General features: G+C 39.7%; 1 protein-coding gene across 1 annotated transcript in view; it reads right to left on the bottom strand.

Annotated features, from left to right (window-relative positions):
• Nucleotides 1-25,697, bottom strand: part of STXBP5L (syntaxin binding protein 5L) — a 1,275,950-nt gene that overhangs the window by 318,779 nt on the left and 931,474 nt on the right. Inside the window, exon 16 of the mRNA XM_053705139.1 lies at nucleotides 11,639-11,817. Within this exon, the coding sequence (XP_053561114.1) occupies nucleotides 11,639-11,817 (179 nt within the window). The remainder of the gene's footprint in view (nucleotides 1-11,638; nucleotides 11,818-25,697) is intronic.

Here is a 25,697-nt window from a genome sequence, read left to right as displayed (position 1 = left end):
ATTTACCAATATTAAATCTTATTTTCCATTTACCAGCCCATTCCTCCAATTTGTTTGTAAAGCCCCTTGCAAAGCAATTACATACTGCACTGACCTAATCCCCTTACACAACTTGGTATCATCTGCAAATACAGAGAAGTTGCTATTTAATCCTTTCTCCAAATAATTTATGAAAAATATTAAAAAGAACAGGGCCAAGTACTGATCCTTGGGGAACTCCACTAATTACTGTCCAATCTGAGTATAATCCATTTACTACAACACGTTGCTCGAGTGTCATTTATCTGGTTATTTATCCATGAGCTAGAAATTTTTAGCTATTCCCACTGCCTACATTATATATGATTATCTCTCATGTGGGTGTCAGCAACATTTACTGCCTTTATGGTTAGGACCATTAAGTACAGTAGAATTGCATAATCAACAAATGCATAATAAAAAGACAATGCAAAAGCACTTTCAAATTTCAAAGTACGTTCAATTTTCCATCCTGGTGTATCACGTGACTTCCATCAGCCAATCACAAAATGTGTATACATATATAATGCTCAGTAAGAGCTGGTGCATCAGAAAGTATACATATAACAAGATTGGCACATTTTGATAATGGAAAGTAATTGGAAAGTTTTTGAAAGTGTGAGCCTTATCTGAATCATAAAAGTTTAATTTTGACTCCTTTAATTAATTAACAGTTAAACAAGTCACAACCAACAAATCAGCAACAAATCAGAACACACCATGTTCTGATTAAACTAGGAATGCTTAGGAAACCCTCTATGACTTTTGGCTAGTTAAATACTTCCCAAATAATAGACAAAGGGTTCAAGGGTCGAGACAGACAGTCTCCAGACTTGCCATTCTACTGAAAGTCTTAGTCTGCTATGTCTGCTAAAAGAAGCATATTTGATGTTTTCTTCTATCAAATGAGGAAATAATCATAATTGTTTATAGTGACATCATGAGAGATATTTTTTTTTGTGCAAATAATTAAATTGTCCTTTAATTTAAAACACATTTTTTTTTATATATATATATTTTTATTGAGGTTGTAGAAAACGTTACAGGAAATATTCATCCAGTGACAATAATAATATAACAGTAAAGCACAAATCATATACCCACATACATAGCAAAGGAATAGAGACAGAACCGTTCTGGGCACAGAATCTGTGTATCTCTGGAAGAACACCAAAACCACAGCTGTGTAATATAGAGCAGTGTCAGGTATCCTATCCACATAACAAGTATTATAAACAATGGAATTCACAACTAGGATCCAAAAAACAAAAGTACTACTGTAAGATATGTGTAACCTGTATAATAATAAAGGGTAATGGAACCTCATTTTTATATATATGTATAATAGGTATGGTCCCCAATTTGCTGTTCATACCGTTATTTAATCTGAAAAAGAGAGAACATTTGGAGCAATTGGGGGTTAGATTTTGTTTGGCCACTTGTGGACCAAGGAGAGACATTTTTTTAAAACTTGCACTGATACTGTCTTTGAATAAAGTGGCTGTGCATAGAATCACAACTGGATGATGTAACATTCTATCCTGGAGTGTGACATACTTTGAGCGTAATTTTGCATAATTTTCTGATTGGCCAATCTATAATTTTTTATTTTTTATTTATTTTATTTTATATATTATTTTATAATTTATCTTTTAACACAACTTATCATATTTTCTATATATTGTTATAGTCAGGACTATTCTATGTAACAGTTGAGATTTGTCATATTTATTAAAGGATCAATATTAAGTACAATTTATTTTTTAATAATAATAAAAAAGTTTTTTAATAAATTACATTTTTTAAATCCAATCTGTCTCTCATCTATTACAAATTATTTATCATCAATTAAATAGTTTAGATATGTAAGTTCCACTTTTAGACAATTTTTTTTGGCCTGGTTTTCAGGTTAAATTAAATAGGCGCAACCTGCTTTTTGTTTTTTCTATTGTATCTATTAATTATCAATTTTTTAAGATTTTATTGATATAGCTGAGTTGCTTAGTGGAAATACATTATATCACTAATACTAATATCTTACACCTACCTTTCGACATACTTTGAGCGGCCTAGCCGTACTGACAAGACTACTTAGATCATCTCACCAGAGCAGAGAGCTTTAGATCATCTCACCTGAGAAGAGAGCTTTAGATCATCTCACTTGAGCAGAGAGCTTTAGATCATCTCACCTGAGCAGAGAGCTTTAGATCATCTCACCTGAGCAAAGAGCTTTAGATCATCTCACCTTGAGCAGAGAGCTTTAGATAATCTCACCTAAGCAGAGAGCTTTAGATCATTTCACCTGAGCAGAGAGCTTTAGATCATCTCACCAGAGCAGAGAGATTTAGATCATCTCACCTGCGCAGAGAGCTTTAGATCATCTCACCTGAGCAGAGAGCTTTAGATCATCTCACCTAAGCAGAGAGCTTTAAATCATTTCACCTGAGCAGAGAGCTTTAGATCATCTCACCAGAGCAGAGAGCTTTAGATCATCTCACCTGCGCAGAGAGCTTTAGATTATCTCACCTGAGCAGAGAGCTTTAGATCATCTCACCTAAGCAGAGAGCTTTAGATAATTTCACCTGAGCAGAGAGCTTTAGATCATCTCACCTAAGCAGAGAGCTTTAGATCATTTCACCTGAGCAGAGAGCTTTAGATCATTTCACCTGAGCAGAGAGCTTTAGATCATCTCACCAGAGCAGAGAGCTTTAGATCATCTCACCAGAGCAGAGAGCTTTAGATCATCTCACCTGAGCAGACAGCTTTAGATCATCTCACCTGCGCAGAGAGCTTTAGATCAACTCACCTGAGTAGAGAGCTTTAGATCATCTCACCTCAGCAGAGAGCTTTAGATCACCTCACCTTAGAAAAGAGATTTAGATCATCTCAGCTAAGCAGAGAGCTTTAGATCATCTCACTTGAGCAGAGAGCTTTAGATCATCTCACCTGAGCAGAGAGCTTTAGATCATCTCACCTTAGCAGAGAGCTTTAGATCACCTCACCTTAGAAAAGAGATTTAGATCATCTCAGCTAAGCTGAGAGCTTTAGATCATCTCACTTGAGCAGAGAGCTTTAGATCATCTCACCTGAGCAGAGAGCTTTAGATCATCTCACCTTAGCAGAGAGCTTTAGATCATCTCACCTGAGCAGAGAGATTTAGATAATCTCACCTGAGCAGAGAGCTTTAGATCATCTCACCTGAGCAGAGAGCTTTAGATCATCTCACCTGAGCAGAGAGCTTTAGATCATCTCACGTGAGCAGAGAGCTTTACATCATCTCACCTGAGCAGAGAGCTTTAGATCATCTCACCTGAGCAGAGAGCTTTTGATCATCTCACCTGAGCAGAGAGCTTTAGATCATGCAACAGTGTGTTGTGGTGTACTTAGACGACATCCTCATACACTCACCCACACTTGAGGCTCATCGTTCTGATGTTACACGGTTCTTCAGAGACTATGTCAGAACAGCCTGTTTTGTAAACTCGAGAAGTGTGAGTTCCATCAGACTCAAGTAACCTTCCTAGGTTATGTTATCTCCGTTGCAGGGTTCTCCATGGATCCTGACAAGTTATCTGCAGTTCTGCAGTGGCCTCGCCCAGTTGGTCTTCGGTCTATTCAACGTTTTTTGGGGTTCGCCAATTACTATAGAGTTTATTAAAAACTTTTCTTCTTTGGTCAAACCTTTCACAAACATGGCCCGTAAAGAGAATGATCTACTCCATTGGTCACCTACTGCCATTAAGGCCTTTGATAGTCTTAAGACTGCCTTTGCTGCCGCTCCAGTTCTGGCTCATCCTAACCCTTTCTTGCCTTTCGTTCTTGAGGTCAATGCATCTGAGACTGGAGTAGGTGCCCTCTTATCTCAACGTCCTATGCCTGATGGTTACTTGCATCCGTGTGGTTTCTTCTCTAAGAAATTGTCTCCAGTGGAGTGCAATTATGAAATTGGCGACAGGGAATTACTGGCCATAATTTTGGCACTCAAGGAATGGAGGCATCTTCTCGAGGGTACTAGCGTGCCAGTGCTCATTCTTACTGACCACAAGAATTTAACTTATCTATCTGAAGCAAAACGTTTGTAGCCCTGACAGGCCAGATGGGCGCAATTTTTGTCTCGGTTTAATTTTGTGGTCTCCTACCTGCCTGGTAGTAAGAATGTTAGGGCTGATGCCCTCTCTTGACAATTTTCGCCTTTGTCCAAGGAGGAGTCTGTACCTACTCCTGTTATACCTCCTGGCCATATTTTGGCTACCATACGTACTAATTTGACTTCTCCCTTGGGGGAAGAGATCCTGGCTGCACAAACCAATGCTCCTCCTGAGAAACCTAGTGGTAAGTGTTTTGTTCCTGAGAATCTTCAAACTAAACGTTTGCACACTTACCACTATCCTAAAGCCGCAGGTCACCCAGGCAAGAACCAAATGATTTGGTCTGTCACTCGACAATTCTGGTGGCCAGGTCTTCGTTCTGATGTTGCTGAGTATGTTGTCTCCTGCTCAGTTTGTGCACAGAATAAGACTCCTCGACGTCTTCCTGTGGGTATTCTTCAACCTATTGCTAATGGTGAGCGTCCTTGGACACATCTTTCCATGGACTTCATTGTCGAGCTCCTTGTTTCCAATGGCAATACTGTTATCCTTATGGTGGTTGACCGTTTTTCTAAAATGTCACATTGCATTCCCTTGATGAAGCTGCCTACCGCTCAGAAGCTTGCTTCAATTTTTGCCCGGGAGGTCTTCCGTTTACGTGGGTTATCCAAGGAGATAGTGTCAGACCGGGGTAGCCAGTTTGTCTCCAGATTTTGGCATTCCTTTTGTGCTCAAATGGGAATCCAGCTTTCCTTCTCCTCGGCATATCACCCTCAATCCAATGGGGCTGCGGAACGGTCTAACCAAGCTCTGGAACAGTTCCTCCATTGCTATGTCTCAGATCACCACAATAATTGGTCTAAACTGCTACCTTGGGCAGAGTTTGCTCGTAATAGTGCTATTAATGCTTCCTCCAAGTTATCCCCGTTCATGGCGAATTATGGGTTTCAACCATTCTTGTTGCCCGATTCATTCATGCCTCAGGCTATTACGGCTTTGGATGAGCATCTCCGGCAACTCAGTTCCACGTGGGTGCAGATTCAGGATTGCCTTCATCGTTCCAGGCTGATCGTACGCGTCTGCCCGCACCTTCCTACCAGGTTGGTGAGAAAGTTTGGCTGTCCTCCTGCAACTTGAACCTTCACGTGCCTTCCAATAAATTGGCTCACCGTTATGTTGGTCCTTTTTGAAAACTCTGACGGGTTAATCCTGTGGCCTACGCTCTTGACCATCCTCCTGCTATGAAAATCTCCAATATTTTTCATGTCTCCCTCTTGAAACCATTGGTTTATAATCGGTTTACCACTGTGTTGCCTCGTCCCTGTCCTATCTTTGTTGACAACCATGAGGAGTAGGAGGTTAGCAGTATTATTGACTCTTGTATGTCCAGGGGCTGTGTAGAGTATTTGGTTCACTGGAGGTGCTACGGTCCGGAGGAGCGTTCTTGGGTTCCCTCCTCTGATGTTCATGGTCCCGCCTTCCTCCGTGCCTTCCATGCCCGTTTCCTCAATAAGCCTTTTGTCCTCCCGCTGGGGAGGGGTCGTTGAGGTGAGGGTACTGTCAGGGTTTTTTCCCTGTTTGTTTGCCATGTGCTGGTGGCAGCCATTGTACTCACCGCTCTTCCTGACTATGGTGCATTGTGGGGGATGCTGCTCATTTCCTGCACTTCCTTTTATGGCCAGACTGGTGTGCATCGTGAGACAGGATGCAGTCTCAGAATTGTGATGTCATCACTTATTATTTAAAGGGCCTCTGTTCAGTATGCTTTGCCTTTGCGTTTTCTCAGACCTGTTTGTGAGAGTTCCTGTGTATTACCTGGCTGCCTGACGTCCTTCCTGGTTCCTAATCCCTGGCATGTTCCTGACTCTGCTGTTTTCCTTGTTCCTGATTCCGGCTCGTCTGACTATTCGCTTTGGCTCCTGACTCAGCTCGTCTGACTACCAGCTCTGGTTTTGACTCCTGGCTTGTTATTTGACTTGTGGACTTTTTATTATTTTTTGCTATTAATAAAGGTGTGATTTTTTTTGCAAGTCTCAGTCTGATTCCTGGCACCTTGACACACTGCTTATTTGCTGCTGCGTTTCCCCTTTATCGTGCTAGGAGGGGGGTTGCTGAGAGCCGGGATATGTCTGCTGTCATAGGCCTCAGCGGTCTAGTTCAGGGTACTGCCTCCATAAAAACACTGATCAAGGTAGCGTCTGAGTCCTCAAGACACACCGTTCATGGATTCGGTATTGGAATGCTGAGATGGTCTGGTGTGTTAGAGATAATCGGCGGATTATCAATGTTGTCACCTTTCAAACACCTTTTTCTAGAGTAAACAGACTCAGTTTGACTAACCTTTATTCATAGTTTAAAAAATCTTCAACTACCCTTATACGTTTTGTGGCCCTTCACTGAAATTTTTCTAATTATGCAAATGTCCCTTTTTAAAATTGTTCCCCAGAACAGAACTGCATGCTCGTGGTGAGGTCTTGCCAAGGATTTATATAGACAGAATTATGCGATATTCCCTTGCATCTATGCCTCTTAATAAATGCTTATATCGTATTTGCTTTAGAAGCCACTGCCTTGTATTTCACACTCATTTTTAGTTTGTTGTCTATATGAAAGCCATAATCTATTTTTACACTGTTTTGCTAAGTCTAGTAAAAATAATAGCCTGTATATCTTTATTTCCAAGATATAAAAACCTTACATTTACCAATATTAGATCTTATTTTCCATTTACCAGCCCATTCCTCCAATTTGTTTGTAAAGCCCCTTGCAAAGCAATTACATACTGCACTGACCTAATCCCCTTACACAACTTGGTATCATCTGCAAATACAGAGAAGTTGCTATTTAATCCTTTCTCCAAATAATTTATGAAAAATATTAAAAAGAACAGGGCCAAGTACTGATCCTTGGGGAACTCCACTAATTACTGTCCAATCTGAGTATAATCCATTTACTACAACACGTTGCTCGAGTGTCATTTATCTGGTTATTTATCCATGAGCTAGAAATTTTTAGCTATTCCCACTGCCTACATTATATATGATTATCTCTCATGTGGGTGTCAGCAACATTTACTGCCTTTATGGTTAGGACCATTAAGTACAGTAGAATTGCATAATCAACAAATGCATAATAAAAAGACAATGCAAAAGCACTTTCAAATTTCAAAGTACGTTCAATTTTCCATCCTGGTGTATCACGTGACTTCCATCAGCCAATCACAAAATGTGTATACATATATAATGCTCAGTAAGAGCTGGTGCATCAGAAAGTATACATATAACAAGATTGGCACATTTTGATAATGGAAAGTAATTGGAAAGTTTTTGAAAGTGTGAGCCTTATCTGAATCATAAAAGTTTAATTTTGACTCCTTTAATTAATTAACAGTTAAACAAGTCACAACCAACAAATCAGCAACAAATCAGAACACACCATGTTCTGATTAAACTAGGAATGCTTAGGAAACCCTCTATGACTTTTGGCTAGTTAAATACTTCCCAAATAATAGACAAAGGGTTCAAGGGTCGAGACAGACAGTCTCCAGACTTGCCATTCTACTGAAAGTCTTAGTCTGCTATGTCTGCTAAAAGAAGCATATTTGATGTTTTCTTCTATCAAATGAGGAAATAATCATAATTGTTTATAGTGACATCATGAGAGATATTTTTTTTTGTGCAAATAATTAAATTGTCCTTTAATTTAAAACACATTTTTTTTTATATATATATATTTTTATTGAGGTTGTAGAAAACGTTACAGGAAATATTCATCCAGTGACAATAATAATATAACAGTAAAGCACAAATCATATACCCACATACATAGCAAAAGGAATAGAGACAGAACCGTTCTGGGCACAGAATCTGTGTATCTCTGGAAGAACACCAAAACCACAGCTGTGTAATATAGAGCAGTGTCAGGTATCCTATCCACATAACAAGTATTATAAACAATGGAATTCACAACTAGGATCCAAAAAACAAAAGTACTACTGTAAGATATGTGTAACCTGTATAATAATAAAGGGTAATGGAACCTCATTTTTATATATATGTATAATAGGTATGGTCCCCAATTTGCTGTTCATACCGTTATTTAATCTGAAAAAGAGAGAACATTTGGAGCAATTGGGGGTTAGATTTTGTTTGGCCACTTGTGGACCAAGGAGAGACATTTTTTTAAAACTTGCACTGATACTGTCTTTGAATAAAGTGGCTGTGCATAGAATCACAACTGGATGATGTAACATTCTATCCTGGAGTGTGACATACTTTGAGCGTAATTTTGCATAATTTTCTGATTGGCCAATCTATAATTTTTTATTTTTTATTTATTTTATTTTATATATTATTTTATAATTTATCTTTTAACACAACTTATCATATTTTCTATATATTGTTATAGTCAGGACTATTCTATGTAACAGTTGAGATTTGTCATATTTATTAAAGGATCAATATTAAGTATAATTTATTTTTTAATAATAATAAAAAAGTTTTTTAATAAATTACATTTTTTAAATCCAATCTGTCTCTCATCTATTACAAATTATTTATCATCAATTAAATAGTTTAGATATGTAAGTTCCACTTTTAGACAATTTTTTTTGGCCTGGTTTTCAGGTTAAATTAAATAGGCGCAACCTGCTTTTTGTTTTTTCTATTGTATCTATTAATTATCAATTTTTTAAGATTTTATTGATATAGCTGAGTTGCTTAGTGGAAATACATTATATCACTAATACTAATATCTTACACCTACCTTTCGACATACTTTGAGCGGCCTAGCCGTACTGACAAGACTACTTAGATCATCTCACCAGAGCAGAGAGCTTTAGATCATCTCACCTGAGAAGAGAGCTTTAGATCATCTCACTTGAGCAGAGAGCTTTAGATCATCTCACCTGAGCAGAGAGCTTTAGATCATCTCACCTGAGCAAAGAGCTTTAGATCATCTCACCTTGAGCAGAGAGCTTTAGATAATCTCACCTAAGCAGAGAGCTTTAGATCATTTCACCTGAGCAGAGAGCTTTAGATCATCTCACCAGAGCAGAGAGCTTTAGATCATCTCACCTGCGCAGAGAGCTTTAGATCATCTCACCTGAGCAGAGAGCTTTAGATCATCTCACCTAAGCAGAGAGCTTTAGATCATTTCACCTGAGCAGAGAGCTTTAGATCATCTCACCAGAGCAGAGAGCTTTAGATCATCTCACCTGCGCAGAGAGCTTTAGATTATCTCACCTGAGCAGAGAGCTTTAGATCATCTCACCTAAGCAGAGAGCTTTAGATCATCTCACCTGAGCAGAGAGCTTTAGATCATCTCACCTAAGCAGAGAGCTTTAGATCATTTCACCTGAGCAGAGAGCTTTAGATCATTTCACCTGAGCAGAGAGCTTTAGATCATCTCACCAGAGCAGAGAGCTTTAGATCATCTCACCAGAGCAGAGAGCTTTAGATCATCTCACCTGAGCAGACAGCTTTAGATCATCTCACCTGCGCAGAGAGCTTTAGATCAACTCACCTGAGTAGAGAGCTTTAGATCATCTCACCTCAGCAGAGAGCTTTAGATCACCTCACCTTAGAAAAGAGATTTAGATCATCTCAGCTAAGCAGAGAGCTTTAGATCATCTCACTTGAGCAGAGAGCTTTAGATCATCTCACCTGAGCAGAGAGCTTTAGATCATCTCACCTTAGCAGAGAGCTTTAGATCATCTCACCTGAGCAGAGAGATTTAGATCATCTCACCTGAGCAGAGAGCTTTAGATCATCTCACCTGAGCAGAGAGCTTTAGATCATCTCACCTGAGCAGAGAGCTTTAGATCATCTCACGTGAGCAGAGAGCTTTACATCATCTCACCTGAGCAGAGAGCTTTAGATCATCTCACCTGAGCAGAGAGCTTTAGATCATCTCACCTGAGCAGAGAGCTTTAGATCATCTCACGTGAGCAGAGAGCTTTACATCATCTCACCTGAGCAGAGAGCTTTAGATCACCTCACCTTAGAAAAGAGCTTTAGATCATCTCAGCTAAGCAGAGAGCTTTAGATCATCTCACTTGAGCAGAGAGCTTTAGATCATCTCACCTGAGCAGAGAGCTTTAGATCATCTCACCTTAGCAGAGAGCTTTAGATCATCTCACCTGAGCAGAGAGATTTAGATCATCTCACCTGAGCAGAGAATTTTAGATCATCTCACCTGAGCAGAGAGCTTTAGATCATCTCACCTGAGCAGAGAGCTTTAGATCATCTCACGTGAGCAGAGAGCTTTACATCATCTCACCTGAGCAGAGAGCTTTAGATCATCTCACCTGAGCAGAGATCTTTAGATCATCAGGCCCTTAGTCTCTGCTGCTTCCCTAGCCCAGTAGCACTCAACTCACTAGCTTTACTGAAAAGGACATAATACTCATATGCTAAATCACTTGAAACTGATGCAGTATAACTGTAAAAAGCTGACAGGAAAATATCACCTGAGCATCTCTATGTAAAAAAGGAAGATATTTTACCTCACTTCTTCCTCAGCTCAGCAGAGTAAGTTCTGTGTAAAAAGTTATACTTCAGCTGCTGCTTAGCTGCAGGTAAAAAATAAAAATAAATGAAGAAATGAACAGCAGCCAATCAGCTTCAGCAGTGCTGAGGTCATGAACGCTTTTATTGTGATCTTGTGAGATTTGACTTAACTCTCATGAGTTTTCATAGTAAACTTCCTTAAAATGAATAGGGAAATAAGATGAGTGTGCACGAAGCTCGCTCCTTTGCCTGTCCTGGGACAGACACACTGATTTGCTGCTTAGAAGTCCTTTACAATGGTATGTGGCTACTGAGGAACTTTTGAGGTAAAATATCTTTCTTTTTTACATAGAGATGTCCAGGTGATATTTTCTAGCCAGCATTTTACAGTTATGCTGCATCACTTTCAAGTGTTTCAAAATTTGGGTATCATGGCCCTTTAATCAAAAGATCTTAAAATATGTTTACTGGATATCCTCATGCATGCACCTTTTGATTAATTTTCAATTGCCCCCTTGTCACCTGTGTGTACGGATAAGGTAATGGACATTTACATGATTTTTTTGAGTGGGAAATGATAAATGTTATGCTATTTACCTTTGACTGGGCTAAAGAAGAAAACAATGTATCAAATTGAGTAGATAGGAGTTATGTTATCAAGCAAGTTTAGTAGTTACAAAAATGAAATGAGATCTATGAGATTCAAATACTTTGGTCCAACTAAGCCCACTCCTAGATATGCTTCTGTAACAGTATATTCATGCAGTGACAAAACATCGGACCACTTAAATAGTTACTATAGATTTTGTAGCATATAGGTTGAATTAACATATTTTTACTTGATAATTACTTGCAGTTTAGTCAAATTCTTTATTACCAAGCAAAATATATTTTAACTTAAAAAATAGAGGGGACTGGTAATATTGAATTTCGGTAGAAATTAGTCTACTAAAACTGTAAAATAAAAGTTAAGGAAAATAGTTTTGAAGCTGAAATAGGTAGCTAGATAGAGAGATATCTTACCTAAGGCATGGTATGCTATCTTTCAGCATTCCTTCACATACAACCGTGTTAACACTGCCTGACAAGTTATTGCACTTTAAGTTAAGAGGCTGAGATGAAGGCTCAGGAAATGGAGATATAGTGTCCAGTTCAGGGGTAATGATGTCTTCAACTTCATACTGTAGTCGAACATCTAAACACTTACAAGAAAAAGGATATAATCATTATATTGCATTAGCAGGTAAGCTCAGTACAGTAAATGACAAACACCTGTTGGAGAAATAAATGTTAGCTGCAACACCTTTTGTAAGGTAATTTTTTTTATATTTTCTTTTCTTACTAATCAATTTAACAAATGAGTTAGCTCTATATTCCTGGTTGTAGGGATAGAAAATGTTATACCAACTCAAAAAGCCCCATTCTGGCATTTTAAGTAAGATGTTCAGATGTTCTTAACTACTTTTTAAAACTTAGGGCTAGATTACAAGTGGAGCGCTAAATAAACCAGCAATTAAAAGTGGCTGGTTATTAAATTGGCACTCCGAAATTAACCAGAGATTAGATCTCTGGTTAATTTTTTTAAAAGTGCCCCAAATGCCATCACAATAGAGGGCATTATAGTTTTTAATAAAAAAAAAGTAGCATACTTTTTAAAATGAAAAACAACTGCACTAGGCAGTTTTTAGGGCTACAGTTGGTAGGAGTGAGTGCTTTTACATTGCGGTCTATTTGAACTGTGTGTTCCCATAGAGCGCAATGTAAATATATATGTATATGATTATATACATACATATTTTATGTGTTAATATGTGTATATACTTCCTAGAAATGCGTACGCAAGCTGGCGTTGGCATTGTGATTTACTTGTAATACCAGCTTACATTATCGTGTGCTGGTATTACAAAGTGGAGTGCTAATATCCCTTGCTCACAAGCAATATTTAGCGCTCCACTTGTAATCTGGCACTTAGTTATTCATTTTGAGCATTAAAGGAAGAATGTAGAGCCTGAGTAAAAAATATATATACAATGGAGCAACAAAATAATATATATTAGAGCACAAAAATGATATCTATTGGGGCATAAATATAAGATATAAAAAAGTTCTAACATTGAAGCACTAAAACAATGAAAATGTAGATCTATTTTCTTATATGAAAGTTTGCTGAAGAGGGGCGTTAACAAAGCTACTAGGAAGGCTGTATACATTTTTTTATTGGTTTATATATAAATGACATGGAGAATAGTTGCTTATTTTTAGTGATAAATAAGGAGAAGATACTAATCCAACTGGAGAAATGTATCATTAGTTGTCCTCAGCTCTCCCATGAAGAAAAAAAAACTTGGTTATGATAAATATGGGCGTACATGTGCGCCTCTCCTAAGGAGAGCTGTGGAGAATTGATAGGAGAATTCCCCAAATGATTGATAAATGGAGCCCATAATATAAAAGATGGTTTAAATTATATTTAAAGTCATACTACTCAAATATTGAATCTGTTTTATCTAAAATAGAATGTTTCAACAAGTATTACAGTGCTATTATTTGAAAATTAATAGATTAATATTAATTCATAGATTTCATGCAGCTCACTCTAATTATGGGTACCACCATGTTAAAAACATAAATTATGCTTACCTGATCATTTCATTTCCATCTGTGGAAGGAGAGTCCACTGCTTCATTCATTACTTGTGGGAAAATACAGAACCTGGCCACCAGGATGAGGCAAAGACACCCCAAGCCAAAGGCTTAAAATACCTCCCCCACTCCCCTCATCCCCCAGTCATTCTGCCAAGGGAACAAGGAACAGTAGGAGAAATATCAGGGTATAAATGGTGCCAGAATTTTTTTTTTAGGTCTGCCCACAGGAGAAACAGGCGGGAGCCGTGGACTCTCCTCCCAAAGATGGAAATGAAATTATCAGGTAAGCATAATTTATGTTTTCCATCTTAATGGGAGGAGAGTCCACGGCTTCATTCATTACTTGTGGGAAACAATTACCCAAGCTCTAGTGGACACTGAATGAAAAAAAAGGGGAGGGCAAAAGGATGCGGACCCTAAACTGAGGGCACCACAGCCTGCAAAACCTTTCTCCTAAAAGCCGCTTCCGCCGAAGCAAAGACATCAAATTTGTAAAATTTTGCAAAAGTATGTAAGGAGGACCTGCCTTACAAATCTGCTCCATAGAGGCCTCATTCTTAAAGGCCCATGAAGAAACTACAGCCCTAGTTGAATGAGCCGTAATCCTCTGAGGAGGCTTATGTCCCGCTGTCTCATAGACCAAGCAAATAATAATGCTCCTCAACCAAAAAGATAGGGAAGTGGATGAGGCCCTCTGCCCCTTTGCGCTTCCCCAAATACACCACAAATAAGGACGAAGTCTGTCTGAATTCCTTTGTATCCTGAAGATAGAATTTCAAGGCTCGAACCACATCCAAATTATGAAGTAACCTTTCCTTTGAAGAAGAAGGGTTAGGACACAAGGAAAGAACTACTATCTCCTAATTGATTCAACACAACCTGGGGAAGAAATACCAACCCTGTGATTACCCCGAGAGAGGAGAGAACCCTTACGCACTCCAGAAAGGCACCTCTCTTCTCCGGTCTTGATGATAGGTTTGATAGGAGGAATCTGCCCCTGGGCGGATGAGTCTTGAACCCTATCCTTGAATGTCTCTCATCCAGGCCTCCGCAAAAAGAGATAGTCTGCCCCCTACGCGATCCATATACGGATTAGGGTCCACCCCCTTCATGCTGATTTTGTTTCAGCAGGCTTCTTGTTCTGCTTGGCTTTGTTCCAAGATTGAGCTGGCTTCCAAGATCCCTTGGACTGCTCGGTTTTCGCGGCAGGTTTCTGGCGTTGGAACTTGTACGAACGAAAGGGACGAAAAGTAGACCCCTTAGGTCTATTCGTCTTATCCTGCGGTAGAAAAGCAGACCCGGACCAAAAATAACTTTCCCCTGAAAAGGGAGGGATAGTAATCTAGACTTGGAAGTCATGTCATGGCGAATAATTCAGGCGAATAATCTGCATATTTGCATCACAGATGAATGAATTAGCTACCCATAAGACCTTAATTCATTCCTGTATCTCCTCGAGGGGAGTCTACACCTCGACCATAGCTGATAGAGCGTCACACCAGTAGGTAGCATCCACCGCAGCGACCGCCGCAGCTGGTTGAAAAACAAACACGAACCCGGTGAGTTGAAATATCTTTCTCAACATGGATTCCAATTTTTTATCCATCGGCTCCTTGAACGAAGAGCTATCTTCGAGCGGGATACTTGTCGCTTAGCGAGCGTGGAGATAGCACCATCCACCTTAGGAATGGCCCTCACAGCTCAAGCTGAGAGTCCGGAACAGGAAACAATTTTTTAAAAGATGTAGATGAAGAAAAAGACAAGCCAAATTTCTCCCACTCATTCTTAATAATATTAGCAATCTTAATGGGAACCGGGAAGTTCTGAGGCACTACCCTGTAAACCCTATCTAGCTTAGGGATTGAAGGTTCCTCAACGTAGCAAGCACCTCTTTCAACATAAAGCGCAAATGCTCCATCTTAAACTTAAAGTCTGGCTTCTCCGCAGCCGGAGGTCTAGATGTCGCCAATTCCGACTCAGAGAGAGCGTACTCCAAAGAGTCTGAGTCGTCTTCATCAGCAGATAATATATTAGAGACATCCAACGAGTAGAAGACCCCTGGGACAGATAGCTATGTTTCACCTTTTGCTTGCGCTTAGCAGGGCGTGGTAAGGCATTGAAGGCCGCAGAGACCGCCGTTTGTAACTGCTCATCAAAATCTGGCAGCCAAAGGGCCCCTACAGCGGGATGATTAGTAGTACCCTGGGGAGCTGTATGTGTAATCGGAAATGAATGTAGGAACGCACCTCGCTGGACGGAGAACCCTCAGTGGACGGCTCAGTTGTACTAAATATTTTATTCTTTTTAGATATTGCAATATTATCAAAGCATCTGGAACATAGTTGAGCAGGCGGATCCACCGGAACCTCTAACATATCAGAGTCCTCCATAGCTTGCGCTTTTATTACGGACTACTGCATGGCCGGGGCACTCACCACCTCCTATGGCCCGGACCACAGAGAAAACGCTTTTTTTTCCTGCAACCGCCGGTCAACAAAGAGGAAGTTAAAGTGGCCACACCCGGTCACATGGAGTGCCATGCAGGACCGCCCCTGCACTAACGAGGAAACGTGCAAAAAAAGGCCGCTTCGTATCTTTCTAAGGAAACCTGACTGTTCACACATTGACAGAGCCTCATCTCACACATGTCGCAGCATAAAACACAATAAAGAATATTATGCATAAATCCCCCCCTGTTCAATAATCCCCTTTCCGAGGATATTAACCCATGATTCTATATAGATAAAAGGAGACACACTGTGACCCTATCTTCTTGCGTTATCAAATGTGTAAAAATGAAACGATCTTACCAGAATCTATAGAAAATGAAGAAGAACAGAGGGGCGCCTCATGTGAAGTATCGTCAGGTGGAAACAATAAAATCAAAAGATAGCCAAATGGGTACTCACATACTCCAAGAACACACTAATGTGTTGGTAGGTACAGGCTGCAGATTTGTAAAGGTGTAACAGCTCAACCATTCAGTCACTCTCTCAATACTGTGATGCTGGAGATATAGTAGAAACACAGAAGAGGAGCACTACATGTGCAGACCATTAAGAGTGAAATCAGCAATATTATACTTGATAAAAAATGGGTACTCACATACTCCAAAAGCACACCAATGTGCTGGTAGGAACAGGCTGCAGATTTAGGCAGGTGTGGCAGCTCACCCCAGGGCACAGTCTCGAATATTGTGAAGCAGTAGGCACAATAATCCAGAGTATACTTGCACCAAATGTTAGGAATACCTCTTGTATAAAATGTCAGGCAATAGGTAGGTAGAGAGATCCACTCACGAATAAAAAAAATATTTTATTAAAAACAAAAAGTTAAAAGACAACAACACACAGGTTTGTTGTAACAAGTGGATCAAGGGGTTAACAATGTGGCCCCCAATATTTGCAATGCGTTTCTCGGTTTACAAACCGTTTCATCAGGCATATAACAAATCTCAAACCTACCTCTGCCTTTTATACCTAACTAACTAACATACAAACATTTACCTCCCTTCTAAAGGGTGTATTTTCTAATTAGTGAGTGATGAGCACCTGTCTAGTATGACAGGCATCCCTGATTGCAGTCTTATACATGAAGGAAAACCTTTTATTAACAAGTGTAAAAGCGATATTTAAAAAAATTTATAAAATAAAAATAAACTATTAAATTCAGCAAATAAAAATAAATATTTGTGCATATATATAAATCAAGAACGAGAATTCAAAGTTACCCGGTATTGCCTACAATGAATGTAGAAATGTTTCCTCTTTGTTGTCCGTTTTTGTTAAAAATGCAGGATCGATTTTTAGAGTTTGAGCATTAGTGATCCTAGACGAAGGTAAAAAATATATATATGTATTCTTACTAGAATAGACTTTTTTTTAAAACACACTAATTGTCGATTTGTTGGTGGGTGTATCTTTTGTAGCTTAGTAACAGTAGCTTGTCTATTTGTATCGACTAGCAACAAATTCTCATTGGCCCTTGTGAATCGGACTGGAGATATCCTGTCATTGGCTACAATAATGTGATGTGTGTGTAAATGTACGCTCCCTCAGCCTATCGTGATTTTACTACACGTTCTACACTTTTGTTCAAATAAATTGGTGCAGTGCGTTCTGACATTTCTTGAAATATCCCCGTTTAGCGGAGGGGTTACTAATAACCCCGTGTGTAGTCAAACTCAGCTGGTACACAAAGCGTGACCAGCCTGACCATGCTTAACACTTATAGGGCGAAAGGGGTATTCTACCCTCATATAGTAGTAATGTATGTTATATACGAAGATCTAGAATAATATGTATATTCTTTATCGTCAGTGGTAAATGACCTATATAAATGCAAGTGTTTTAAATGTTTCTATTGTAATACGCGGTTATAAAAGTTAGTGATTGTTTTATGATCACAAATGATTACTATGTATATCCATATAATGTATTAGGATGGACCAATGGAGTCAAAATGTAACAATAAATTTGAACCTAAAAGGATTATAATAAATGTACTGGTGTTATTGAAATAAAAAGTGGCCAGGAGACTATTTATCATGGATAAATTTTGTCTATTATGAATGTATAGCTGAGGAAAATGAACATAAATGGAATAGAAATATGAATGTGCTAATAGCAGTGAAGACTATATGTGTGTATCGATATAATGTGGAAGTGTGATGTGAATAGAATTCTTAACCCTAATAAAGACTTACAACCAAAATGATAAAAAATTGGATAGAGTGACTGCATTTATTATTATAATTAGAACTATATATATAAATAGATATGTGTATCTAATAAAAGTGATGAATATTAGCTAAAGTATATGATCTAAGTGTAATATGTGAAAAACTTACCCATGAAAGATGAAAAGAAAAGAAGGGGGGGGGGGTTGCAGTTTGATATAGTCAATATCATGAGAAAATTATCATCAAATAAAGATAAGAGGAGTGGTATATGCAAAAATATATAATAGTAAGAGGCGTTTATATTAGAAGCTCCTATGTGTGTGACAGTAGGGGAGTGCATTAATCCAAATACAGGGAGTGCAGAATTATTAGACAAATTAGTATTTTGACCACATCATCCTCTTTATGCCTGTTGTCTTACTCCAAGCTTTATAGGCTCGAAAGCCTACTACCAATTAAGCATATTAGGTGATGTGCATCTCTGTAATGAGAAGGGGTGTGGTCTAATGACATCAACACCCTATATCAGGTGTGCATAACTATTAGGCAACTTCCTTTCCTTTGGCAAAATGGGTCAAAAGAAGGACTTGACAGGCTCAGAAAAGTCAAAAATAGTGAGATATCTTGCAGAGGGATTCAGCACTCTTAAAATTGCAAAGCTTCTGAAGCGTGATCATCGAACAATCAAGCGTTTCATTCAAAATAGTCAACAGGGTCGCAAGAAGCGTGTGGAAAAACCAAGGCGCAAAATAACTGCCCATGAACTGAGAAAAGTCAAGCGTGCAGCTGCCAAGATGCCACTTGCCACCAGTTTGGCCATATTTCAGAGCTGCAACATCACTGGAGTGCCCAAAAGCACAAGGTGTGCAATACTCAGAGACATGGCCAAGGTAAGAAAGGCTGAAAGACGACCACCACTGAACAAGACACACAAGCTGAAACGTCAAGACTGGGCCAAGAAATATCTCAAGACTGATTTTTCTAAGGTTTTATGGACTGATGAAATGAGAGTGAGTCTTGATGGGCCAGATGGATGGGCCCGTGGCTGGATTGGTAAAGGGCAGAGAGCTCCAGTCCGACTCAGACGCCAGCAAGGTGGAGGTGGAGTACTGGTTTGGGCTGGTATCATCAAAGATGAGCTTGTGGGGCCTTTTCGGGTTGAGGATTTTTCTTGCGCTTAGCAGGGCGTGGTAAGGCATTGAAGGCCGCAGAGACCGCCGTTTGTAACTGCTCATCAAAATCTGGCAGCCAAAGGGCCCCTACAGCGGGATGATTAGTAGTACCCTGGGGAGCTGCATGTGTAATCGGAAATGAATGTAGGAACGCACCTCGCTGGACGGAGAACCCTCAGTGGACGGCTCAGTTGTACTAAATATTTTATTCTTTTTAGATATTGCAATATTATCAAAGCATCTGGAACATAGTTGAGCAGGCGGATCCACCGGAACCTCTAACATATCAGAGTCCTCCATAGCTTGCGCTTTTATTACGGACTACTGCATGGCCGGGGCACTCACCACCTCCTATGGCCCGGACCACAGAGAAAACGCTTTTTTTCCTGCAACCGCCGGTCAACAAAGAGGAAGTTAAAGTGGCCACACCCGGTCACATGGAGTGCCATGCAGGACCGCCCCTGCACTAACGAGGAAACGTGCAAAAAAAGGCCGCTTCGTATCTTTCTAAGGAAACCTGACTGTTCACACATTGACAGAGCCTCATCTCACACATGTCGCAGCATAAAACACAATAAAGAATATTATGCATAAATCCCCCCCTGTTCAATAATCCCCTTTCCGAGGATATTAACCCTTGATTCTATATAGATAAAAGGAGACACACTGTGACCCTATCTTCTTGCGTTATCAAATGTGTAAAAATGAAACGATCTTACCAGAATCTATAGAAAATGAAGAAGAACAGAGGGGCGCCTCATGTGAAGTATCGTCAGGTGGAAACATGCCACTTGCCACCAGTTTGGCCATATTTCAGAGCTGCAACATCACTGGAGTGCCCAAAAGCACAAGGTGTGCAATACTCAGAGACATGGCCAAGGTAAGAAAGGCTGAAAGACAACAACCACTGAACAAGACACACAAGCTGAAACGTCAAGACTGGGTCAAGAAATATCTCAAGACTGATTTTTCTAAGGTTTTATGGACTGATGAAATGAGAGTGAGTCTTTATGGGCCAGATGGATGGGCCCGTGGCTGGATTGGTAAAGGGCAGAGAGCTCCAGTCCGACTCAGACGCCAGCAAGTTGGAGGTGGAGTACTGGTTTGGGCTGGTATCATCAAAGATGAGCTTGTGGGGCCTTTTTGGGTTGAGGATGGAGTCAAGCTCAACTCCCAGTTTCTAGAAGACACCTTCTTCAAGCAGTGGTACAGGAAGAAGTCTGCATCCTTCAAGAAAAACATGATTTTCATGCAGGACAATGCTCCATCACACGTCCAAGTACTCCACAGCTGGCTGGCAAGAAAGGGTATAAAAGAAGAAAATCTAATGACATGGCCTCCTTGTTCACCTGATCTGAACCCCATTGAGAACCTGTGGTCCATCATCAAATGTGAGATTTACAAGGAGGGAAAACAGTACACCTCTCTGAACAGTGTCTGGGAGGCTGTGGTTGCTGCTGCACGCAATGTTGATGGTGAACAGATCAAAACACTGACAGAATCCATGGATGGCAGGCTTTTGAGTGTCCTTGCAAAGAAAGGTGGCTATATTGGTCACTGATTTGTTTTTGTTTTGTTTTTGAATGTCAGAAATGTATATTTATATAAAATAATCATAAATGTATATAAAATAAATCATTGAAATGGGTATATATTTGTTTTTTGTTAAGTTGCCTAATAATTATGCACAGTAATAGTCACCTGCACACACAGATATCCCCCTAAAATAGCTATAACTAAAAACAAACTAAAAACTACTTCCAAAACTATTCAGCTTTGATATTAATGAGTTTTTTGGGTTCATTGAGAACATGGTTGTTGTTCAATAATAAATTTAATCCTCAAAAATACAACTTGCCTAATAATTCTGCACTCCCTGTATGTTGATGTATGTGAAGGTTGTAGTGCAGTGCAATAATTAAATAAAAATTATAATGATAATAAAAAAGGAATAAGGGGATATTTCTGAAATCTAGATAGCCGCCAGATCTAATACTTCGTTTAGGCCAGAGGGAAACAGAGACTGGAACTTGAAGATCCAGTATGTTTCTCTCTGGCGCAATCGAGTATACCTATTAGATCCTATTTTAGGGTGAATGTGCTCTAGGGGAGTGATGCAAAAAGTGTGGTGATGACCTTGATGTTGGACTGTGCTGTGTCGTGAAACACTATGTTTAAGTGATTGTTTTTTGATATTTCTTAGATGCTCGCTCCATCTAGTGCGTATTTTACTGCAGGTGCGTCCCAAATATTGAAGGCCGCACCTGCAGGTCAAAACGTAAATGACATTCAGTATTGCAATCTATTCTGTTTTTAATGGGGAATATTTCTCCTGTGGTGAAGCATTTCACAGATGTGAGGCCGTGTGTAATGAAACTGCACATGTGGCATCTTGGTTTATTGCATCTAAAGCTTTCTAGTTTAGTTCTCCTATCTGAGAAAGATGTGGGATTGTGTATATGGTTCTTCTTTGTTATAACTATCTTGCTGGGTGCCAAATTTTGCTTAAGAGTTGGTGCTCTTCGAAATACCACTCGTGGAGTGTTGCAAATCCTGTTCTTCAAAATAGGATCTTTAAAGGGACATGAAACCCATTTTTTTTCTTTCATGATTTGGAAAGAAAATGCAATTTTTTTTTAAAATATTTATTTATTATCCAACAATTGGCACAGTTGTACAGTAATAAAAAAAGAAAAAGAAAAGGGGGAATAACCAAGATAATCAATATCTTCAGGTATTCATACAGAATTACATAGCGTATCATGATACAAAACAAAATCCAACATAAAGTTATCAAAGCAGCGAAACCCAAAATTTTGAACCCTGGTTCTTAGTGAATACCTGTTATTGGAGAAGAAAAATAAACAGAATAATCAAAAGCTTCAGATGTTCATGCAAGGCTACATAAAGTATCATGATACATAACAATATCCAACATGAAGTTAATAGAGCAACCTTAACCTTAAACTTTTAAGACCCAATTCTTAGTGTGTATCTATTGTTGGGGTTTTCTTTATCTTAAACAGGGAAAAAACAAAAATTAGGAAAAAGGAAAAAAAAAAAAAAAAAAAAATGGGGGGAGGGGGGGGGGGCAAGGGGAAGGGCAGGGGAGGGTGGGGGAAGAAGGAAGGGGGAGAAGGAGATCCAAGAGAGAGGGAAAAGAGACAGGGAAGGGAGGGGAAGAAGGGAGGAACAGAAAAGACAAGGACCTTCTCCCGCCTCCCCCCAACGAGAGACCAAAGTGTGAGAGAAGGAGGAAGGGAAGGAGAGGGGGGGGGCATCTCAGAGGATCTCCAATGGGCAGCTCGATCCCTCCATATTACTTAATTATTACCATGCACCCAGCAACACCAATTCTGAATTTCTAAAAGGGAATATTAAGTCATTCATTTCTGAGATAGGCAATGATTTAATGAAAATTGACCATTTACCAAAGAATTTTTTGATATCTGAATCATTATCTAGATTGGTATCCCTTTGTTCTAGTAAGCATTGTTTTTTCAGAGAGTTTTTTATCTCTGGAATCGATGGGGTCGCTCTCAGTTTCCATTTTTTGAAGATGAGGTATCTAGTTGCCAAGATAGAGAGGAATATCAATTTATGCCATGAGTTAAGATTCTTGGGGCCAAAGACAATCTGCATCTGAGAGAGACTCACATGAGGGATTTTGAGGGTTTTATTAAGCCAGAACTCTAGTTTCCACCAGAGGTGCCTTATTCTGGGGCAACTCCAGATCATATGCATTAAATCGACCGCAGGAAATGAACATTTTGGGCACCTATTGAAGCTGAGGTTGTGAATTTTGTGACCCTTTTTGGGAGTAAAGTAAGAATTGTGCAGAAGTTTAACATGTATCTCTCTCCAAGTTGCTGAGAGAGTGACCTGGGCCACCTTGCGGATTGAAGACTGAATAATTTTTACATCAATACTGGCATCTGGAAGCAACTGGTTCCATAGCATGGTGATTTTCTCAAGCACTGCTTCACCTTTGCCTGATTTGATTAACTGATAACAAGGGGAGATAGAGCTAATACCATTCTTAAACAGAGTGACCCAGCTTCCCAATCTGCCCAGGTTCCAGCTCCAGCCGGTCTCTTTCATAAGCTCGAGCAAGAAATGTCTACTTTGCAGGAAGGCAAAGAATTCCTTGTTATTGATTTGAAATTCTGTTTTCAGATTCTCAAAAGATTTAGCGCACCTCCTCTCTATGTCCCATAGTTGTATCAACCTATTCAGCCCTAGAGTGTGCCATTTCTTAAATATTGCAGAGTTTACTCCGGCCGGGAATTTTGGGTTTCCCTGTAATGGGAGATATTGAGAGACTTTACAATTTAAGGACAGTAAGTTACTCACTTTCCACCAAGCCTTCAGAGGATTGGAGAAGGATTTAAGCCTTTTAATTTTACCTGGTAATTCAGTAGGCGGGCAATGGATTAAAGCTAGTGGTAAGTAGGGATAGCAAATGTTTTCTTCCAGAGAATTATTCGTGACATAATCACTGTGAAAGATCCAGTCGACCACCACCCGGACCAGAAAGGCATAGTTATATGACCGGATATCTGGGAGTTCAAGACCTCCACTATCTTTTGGAAGGGAGAGTTTATTTAAAGAGATTCTTGGCCTTTTCTCCTGCCAAAGAAATCTGCTGAGTGCACTGTTAAGACAGCGCACATCTCTTTCTAGAAGGATTAATGGGATATTCTGTAATACATATAGGAGCTTGGGAAGCAAAATCATTTTAAATAAGGCAACCCGTCCAGAGATAGATAATGGCAAAGATTGCCAAATTTTATGTTTCTCTCTAATATTTGTTAGTATTGGAAGGAGATTGAGATTATACAGCTCGCTCGGAAGAGAGGGAATCAGGATTCCTAAATATTTGAGAGAATCTCTGGGCACAGTGAAGGGGATATCCGGGGGTGAGTTATTATTTTGTCTGAGCCATAGCAGCTCTGATTTTGCTTCATTGATCTTATATCCCGAGAAAGATCCAAATTGGGTTGTGATATCTAATAGTTTAGGTAATCTAGTTTTGGTATCTGAAAGATATAAGAGTAAGTCATCAGCATATAGAGCGATTTTTATGACCTGTTTGCCCAGTTTAATACCTGGTAGTAGTTGTCTGACCATGATTGCCAGCGGTTCAATCGAGACGTCGAAGAGCAAGGGGGACAGGGGACACCCCTGGCGTGTTCCCCTTCCAAGGATTATCTGTGGAGACGATAGATAATTAACGATCAAAGTTGTATAGGGTTCTTTGTTCAAATTCATAATAAAATTGAGGAACTCACCTCTAAAACCAAACTTGGCCAGGGAGGTGAAAAGATGATCGAAATGTATTGAGTCGAATGCTTTCTCTGCATCGATCGAAACAATAGCCAGGTCGGGTGCCTCCCCGTCCCCACCACCCTCCAACGCCTCCACTGTCCTGAAGTACTCTGTAATAGTCAGAGCCTCCCTAATTTTTGCTGAGGAGTTACGTCCTTGGAGAAACCCAGCCTGATCTGAGTGAATGACAGTGGCCAGTGGAGCCTGGAGGCGCCCGGCAATAATGGAGCACATGATCTTATAGTCTCCATTTAAGAGGGCTATGGGCCTGTATGATTCTTTTAGGGAAGGGTTTTTTCCAGCCTTCAGGATTAAAATAGTATTGGAGGCAGAAAAAGAGGCGGCTACAGGCTCTCCCTTGACATACATGCTATTATAAAGATTCTTAAGATAGGGGGTAATATCAGTGTTAATGATTTTATAAAACTCGTTTGGGAGGCCGTCTGGTCCGGGGGCTTTGTTGGTAGCAAGATCTGAAATAACTTTAGTTATCTCTGCTTCAGTAATTGGGGCGTTAAGAATGCCAGCCTCCTCAGTTGAGATTTTAGGACAGGTTATTTTACTCCAGAATTGAGATGCTTGTGTGAGATCTGAGCTCCTTCGTGTATATAAGTCCTGATAGTAGCTGACAAATACTTTTGCTATCTCAGCCGGCTTATCAAGGAGGGTACCCTCCTGCTGAATACTCTCGATAAGAGATGACTTTTTCTCTCTTTTAACCAGGTTCGCCAGTAATTTACCTGATTTGTTTCCAAACCTGTACATTCTCGCTTGGAGTCTCAAGTCCCTCTGTGTCTCCTGAGAGATAGCAAATGTGTCTCTGGTGTTTTTGGCCCGAATGTATTTTGCCCAATTTATAGGTGACTTTTCAAGTAGGTAGGAGTTATACGAGTTAATTACTGAGTTAGTAATTTCTCTCTCTCTTAGTCTTAGTATCCTGGATCTTTCAGCACTAAAAGCTATGATTTCGCCCCTGAGGACCGCCTTGGCAGCCTCCCAGAAAATCAGAGGAGAGTCAATATGACCCTGGTTATGATGGAGGTACTCAGAAAACTTAAGTTTGAGCCAGTTTTTAAATATCAGATCATTCGCAAGAAAGGAAGGGAAAACAAAACGTGGTTATCTATCTTTATACAAGTTGGATTGGATTTCCAGCGAAATAGGACCATGATCAGAGAGGAAGATTGGTAATATACCCGTCTTTACTTCTGATAAGATTATTCTATCTTTGATAAGAAAGAAATCAATTCTGGACA

This window comes from Bombina bombina, chromosome 3, assembly GCF_027579735.1.
Source record: "Bombina bombina isolate aBomBom1 chromosome 3, aBomBom1.pri, whole genome shotgun sequence".
Taxonomy (NCBI): Eukaryota; Metazoa; Chordata; class Amphibia; order Anura; family Bombinatoridae; genus Bombina; species Bombina bombina.
Note: the sequence above shows the minus strand (reverse complement) of the source record. Positions and strands in the feature narration are given on the sequence as shown.